This window comes from Podarcis erhardii, assembly GCF_964252035.2.
Source record: "Podarcis erhardii genome assembly, chromosome: 3".
Lineage (NCBI taxonomy): Eukaryota > Metazoa > Chordata > Lepidosauria > Squamata > Lacertidae > Podarcis > Podarcis erhardii.
Window position 1 is genome coordinate 80701531 of NC_138507.1, and position 6189 is coordinate 80707719.

Here is a 6189-nt window from a genome sequence, read left to right on the forward strand (position 1 = left end):
CACGTTTCTCCTTGCATCCTGAGTTCGAGTGTCTTCAAAGCCCATGACACATTTGGTAAAGGCTGTTCTCCAATTGGAGCGCTCGCAGGCCAGTGTTTCCCATTTGTTGGTGTTTATAATACATTTTTTTAGATTTGCCTTGAGACAGTCTTTAAACCTCTTTTGTTGAATATAATTATACCTGAATGGAACATGTTTATAAATTTGTAATTAAGTTAATTCCTAAGTGTTTGGGACGATACTCAACTCGTATTCAAAGTAGATCCATTGATATCAGTAGTCTTAAGTTACTTAAATAGTTCAATTGTTTCAATTAAATAGTTAAATAGTTTCAATGGATCTTCTTTGAGTATATAGACCTAATACTGAGTGTCATATATGGTGTACATTATACAATAGGTCAATAGCAGAGATGACATCTAGCTGTTACTAAGGAACACAATAACATAGCAGATTTTCAGTTCAGCGTGCTGAATATCACCCAGAAAACTTTAGTTATTGGATGACAAATACAGTAAAACAATTTAAATAAAATAAGGTACACAGGACTCTGAATCTCACCCATTTTGTGTTATGGGAGGGTCCTGGCATATCGCCTCTGCACATGTCCTAAACTGATGGTATCCAAGGAGGAAGACAAAATCAGTCAATCTGCAAGTATAGTTTGTTACCAGTTCTGCTTTTTTTTACACACAATATTTTCTTAGAGTAGAAAAACCTCACACACACCCATGCAGAGTGTGTGTTCACCTAATTTAATCTCTGTACAAACATCAGCAATTACAGCTTCTTATGTACATATGGAAAAACAGTTGCATAACCAATCTCACAAATGAGGGTGCTGGGGGGTGGGGCGCTGTGGTAGCATCCCCTTTTTCTTATACTCATGCAGAGAATACATGCTGATATGGAAGGAGAATAGTCCTGTTCATGTTGGTTAAGTTTATCAAGGACTACTAGTATCAGTAGCCCCATCTCTGAAGGGCCCAAATGTATCTGTCACCACTCCTCTCACAGTATCATCACTGTCATGAATCTTACACTTGATTTTTCTAAAGCAGTAATAGTCTAAAATTTGACCCTTTTGGGGTTCCCCTCTAATTATAAGATGGTTCCCCTCTCATTAGAAGACTGTTGTAGTTTACAGTTATGAAAAATAATGTTTAGTCTCTCATTTTTTATTCCAGTTTTTGTCCTTATGAAGCTTATTTTGCAGTTCGGACACATGGCATCATTGAAAGGTAGGCATTAGTACCCTTGATTTGTTGGCATGAGATCAAGCATTAGTTCCCATTCCTGCACAAAAGTTTGGTAAAAATCCTGATACAAAGTTTAGTAAAAATCCGTTGAACAAACTCCATGTTCTGAAATCTGGGAAGATGTATTTACTTTCTACATTCTTAAAAAGCCTAGAGGCTTGCAGATTTTTTTCTAGTTCAATGGAAGATTGATAATATGAATGTTAACATTCTCTCTGTGTAAAAAATTGTCTCAGAAAATTAGATCATAAGCTATGGGAGTCTTATGAAAATGTACAATTTCATCTTCAGGTCCAACCCTGGATGTTTGATGTGGAGATGCTTTCAAAAAGTGATCCCTTATGCATATAAAAGCCACACAGACCATGCTACATTCAATGTATTGATACTAAGAAGTAGCTATTCATGACACACTTTTACTACAAATACACTGAAAATTCAAGCAAGCAAATTATGTTCCTCAATATTCCAGCCATGTGTTAAAATACCCACCCTACTAAAGACAACAACAAAAAGTGACACTTTGAAGACTAATACATATTGTGGTAAAAGCTTATGTCAGTTACATAAAGATACATAAAGTGAATCCTCCAATGACAGATGTGTGTTTCTACATAGGGAATGTGGGATGGAGGTGTGGAGTTGAAAGGCCACAAAATGCAAGTGAATTATATTTCTATGCAAAGCTTAATGTAAGTAGGCAATCATTTAAAACAGCAGGAATTAGCAGCAATGCCATCTTCTTAGCACTTATACCTGAATTTATTACCACTTACAGCTATTTTGAATTTGTACTTTCACTTTGCATAGAATCATCAGATACTTGCATTTTTGCTTTACTGTTTATATATTTTTCTACTCTATCTGCAAACTAAAGATGCACATCATTAGTTTGATTATGTGGGTTCTTGTTCACAAAAGCCTTCAACACAGTAAATCTAGTAAGTCTTTCAAAAGGTATCAATAGTTATTTTTTTTTCTTCCCTAAAGCATTCTTTTTTCTCACACACATGCAACTAGAAATATGCTTACTACAGACTCATAAAAAAATGTGATTTCTTACTTATTTTGCTTCTACTTCTATCTGATATCTCTATTCCCCAGCTAACTTTTCTTATTTAGCTTGCAAAAGAATCCAAAATAAATGTATTTCTGTCAGTCTGTAACTTCTACCATCTTCCTTGGCAAACTTTAATAATAGAGCATTGATTTGGATGGGAGAGGAATTCTTTCTAACACCTGCGATAAGGGAATTTACCGTATTTTTCGCCCTATAGGACACACTATTCCCCCTCCAAAAATGAAGGGGAAATGTGTGTGCATCCTATGGGGCGAATGCAGGCTTTCGCTGAAGCTTGGAGAGTGAGAGGGGTCGGTGCGCACCAACACCTCTCTCTCTCCAGGCTTCAGGAAGCTATCCGTAAGCCTAGGGAGCCCACAGGAGTTCCCGCAGGGCTCCCTAGGCTGCGGATAGCAGCCTACTTGCCCGGAGCGCGGGGCGCCCTGAAGCTATCCGCAGCCTAGGGAGCCCTGCGGGAGTTCCCGCGGCTGGGGGGGGGGTTCTTTATTCCCCCCCCCAAAAAAACTAGGTGCGTCCTATGGGGCGGTGCGTCCTATAGGGCGAAAAATACGGTATTCCTGTATCCTTACCAGAATTCACCATTTTGAGTGCAGGGTTTTTCTTTTAAAAGAACACAGCAATACTTTCAGTTACAGATAGGTAGCCGTGTTGGTCTGCCATGGTCAAAACAAAATAAAAAAATTCCTTCCAGTAGCACCTTAAAGACCAACTGAGTTAGTTCTAGGTATGAGCTTTCGTGTGCATGCACACGAAAGCTCATACCTAGAACTAACTCAGTTGGTCTTTAAGGTGCTACTGGAAGGAATTTTTTTATTTTGTTTTGACAGGAATACTTTGTACAGTATACAAAGCGTATTTGCCATTTTTATCTCTATGGACCTCAAACTGGTTGAAAGGCAGGATATACACATGAATTAACAACAATAGCAATCATTGTGCCAGTTTGTTTGAAAGCGGGGCAAATGTTTCTTGACACCTAGGGCTCTGCCCAGAGGACAAGGTGGAGCCATAATACAATCCCAGCAGTTGCACATAGGTGCTTTGAGATCCCATTAGACATGCAGGCAGATGGCAGAGACAGTTGTCTTGTTCACCAGCAGAATGCAGCCTTTGGAGCACAATAAGAGTGATATGGGTTCTTTTGAGGTGGAGCTAAACAGGAACACTCAGGTAGCAGAGTCCCTGCTTCCATTACTGGCATTTCAATCTCTTCAGTTCCATTCTATGGAGTCTTGTGGGGAGATTACATGTATGTCAATCCAACAGTTGCTGCTGCAGTTTTGATTGGAGTCACTGCTCTGACTTCTGCAGTGGTGGTTGTAGCTATGGTGGCCATGGTGGGGACACAGACAGCAGCTTTTTGCCAGCTGCATATTTCCCCCTGGAAGGAAAACGACTGGGAGATAACTTATTGGGATATTTAATAATGGGATATATACCCCTTCTTGCCTATCTCCCTTGTCCCACCCACCACAGTTGCTAATCTGTGGGGTAGATTAGCCATGCTGGGCCAAGCTGGTTTGGTTCACTGGCGCAGTGCCTGGAATGGGTTCCAATTTCCCCCTCGAAGAAGGGTTGAGTATGGCATGCGTGGTGAGTGCCACAGCAGTGTCAGGTTTGGGTGAGAGGGGCACAGCCTGCTATAACACACCCCAGCTCTGTGTAGGTGTTCCAATAACATTCTACATGTATTGGAAGCTAAACAAATAATTACATTCCATTCAGTGGAAAGAGCTTGTGACAATAAAGCATTTTATTGTTTTTTTTAATATTTTGTTGGAAGCCGCCCAGAGTGGCTGGGGAAACCCAGCCAGGTGGGTGGGGTATAAATAAATTATTATTATTATTATTATTATTATTATTATTATTATTATTATCATCATCCAGCTGCTCTTTGAATGAACACACACAGACTTATGTTCCATTTTGTTTGTATTTTAGCCTAAACATGCTTAAGATTGCCGGTTGGGCTTGTCTGATAGTTGTTTTCTTTTGGGGAGCCCTTGCCTTCAGCTACTATCGGTATGTGAAATTATTTCGGGCACTCCATTTTGTGGACCCAGTAGTGTCATTTAATTCAGAGATTACTTCAGCGGTTTCTTCAGATGAAGCAAAGAAATATGAGTAACCCAGTTACAAATTATTGCTTGTACTTATTAAACTGTATATGAACATACAATACTGTAATGTTTTAAACAAATGTTGTAATGTTTCAAACTAAGATTAATACAAGTATACTTTTAAACACAATTTTCTAACATTCTCTAAAACCCTCAAAAGCTGATCATCTTATATTTTTCAAAATCCCAATCCCAAATTGGTCCATTCCTTCTGTGCAATAATTTTTTAACAATAAAATAAAATATTTATTCAGGAATGGTTCTGTAATGTTAACAATGACCTCTGGATACTCAAGAACTGAATTATTAGCACTGGTTGTTTTTTTAAATTTTGTTTTTATTGAAGATTCTATTGTGCTACAAAATAAACAAACAGACAATGGAAAGAACATATAGTGTCTCCACTTTCAATTTATAGAATTTTTCACAGTAAGTGAATATTCAGTGTGAGACACTAATCCTTAGCACTGTTCATAGTACTATTCATAATGGTGGTAGATAAGTGACAAGCTTGGGTGTTAGGACAAATGTCTGTGAACAAATATTTATAGCAAGCAATAAACATGTTCTCAAACTCTCTCTCTCCCTTCCATTCCAATTTGATATAGCTTAAAATTACTGAGACCCACCAGTCACAAAATTGTAGCAGAGGGAGGCAGACTTTGGCGTAATCAGCTAACGATTACTGGCATCATTTTCTACTGATACCTAATCCCTCTGAAATTTCTCAAGTTTTTTGCTTCAGAGATTTTCTTGTGAAAATCATGCATAGATTTTGCTTTATATTTCCTCCTCTCTTTCATATTTCCCCAAGTATTTTTATCCCTTGTCATACTTGTGCCTTATTCTTCTCCAAACTGCCTGTTTGTTTCAACTCTGCTCCCTGTTCCTTTAGCATTGACTTCTTCCCTCTATAACAACTTTTCTGTTGCCACTTTATTGTTGTTATTCTTTCTTTAAAAAATTAATCCTGTATCTCTTTCTCATTTCTTTCAGCATCTCTCCCCTGCCCTTAGACGAGGGACACATTTCCCTCCCCCTCTGAACTTCGTCTCCCAGCCACCTTTACCTAGCATATGGGGAGCTGTTGGTGTGGGTTTCAGTCCAACCAGAAGTCAATGGCACAATCGGGCAGGGGGAAGGAAGAGGCACTGGGCAAGCTGTGACACTGAAGTTCCCCATTGGTCCTTGATACATCATTTAATAAACACTGGATACAGCAATATGTGGTTTAACATAAGGATGGACTATTTAGTGTTTGTGTCCCCCCCAAGTGTTACTGAACTCCTGACAGCTCCATAGGAAGGTGCCTTATACCAAGTCAAATCATTGGTTCAACCACCTTAGTACACTGTCTACACTCACTGGAAGCTGTTCTGCAGGATTTCAAGCAGGGGTCTCTCCCAACCATACCTTGAAATGCTGTGGATTGAAGCTGGGACCTTCTCCACACAAAATATATGCTCTATCATTGAGCTGTGGCCCCCAACTACCATGACCAATGGTTAGGGATTATGGGAGCTGTGATGCAACAGCATCTGGAGGGCAACCATTTCTCCCTAGTTTAATATTTTTTTAAGAAAGCAGTTTGTTGTTCCTTACATTAAAAGGCTCAGAAAGATATACTGTATCCTAAACAAGAATTCACCACCACTAAACAAACTCCTCCACCACTTTTGGCATTCTTCTGAATCAAATCTGATATCTGTTGTTGTTGTTTTTTTAAAAA

At 39.0% G+C, this 6189-nt stretch overlaps 1 protein-coding gene across 10 annotated transcripts in view; it reads left to right on the plus strand.

Annotated features, from left to right (window-relative positions):
• The window catches only part of CATSPERE (catsper channel auxiliary subunit epsilon), a 60293-nt gene extending 54879 nt beyond the window's left edge, over window positions 1-5414 (plus strand). For all 10 annotated transcript variants that reach the window (XM_081857651.1, XM_081857647.1, XM_081857650.1 and 7 more), the window contains 2 exons: window positions 1188-1241; window positions 4282-5414. In XM_081857651.1, coding sequence (XP_081713777.1) covers window positions 1188-1241; window positions 4282-4468 — 241 coding nt within the window. In that variant the 3' untranslated portion in view covers window positions 4469-5414. The remainder of the gene's footprint in view (window positions 1-1187; window positions 1242-4281) is intronic.
• The last annotated feature ends 775 nt before the right edge of the window (window positions 5415-6189 follow it).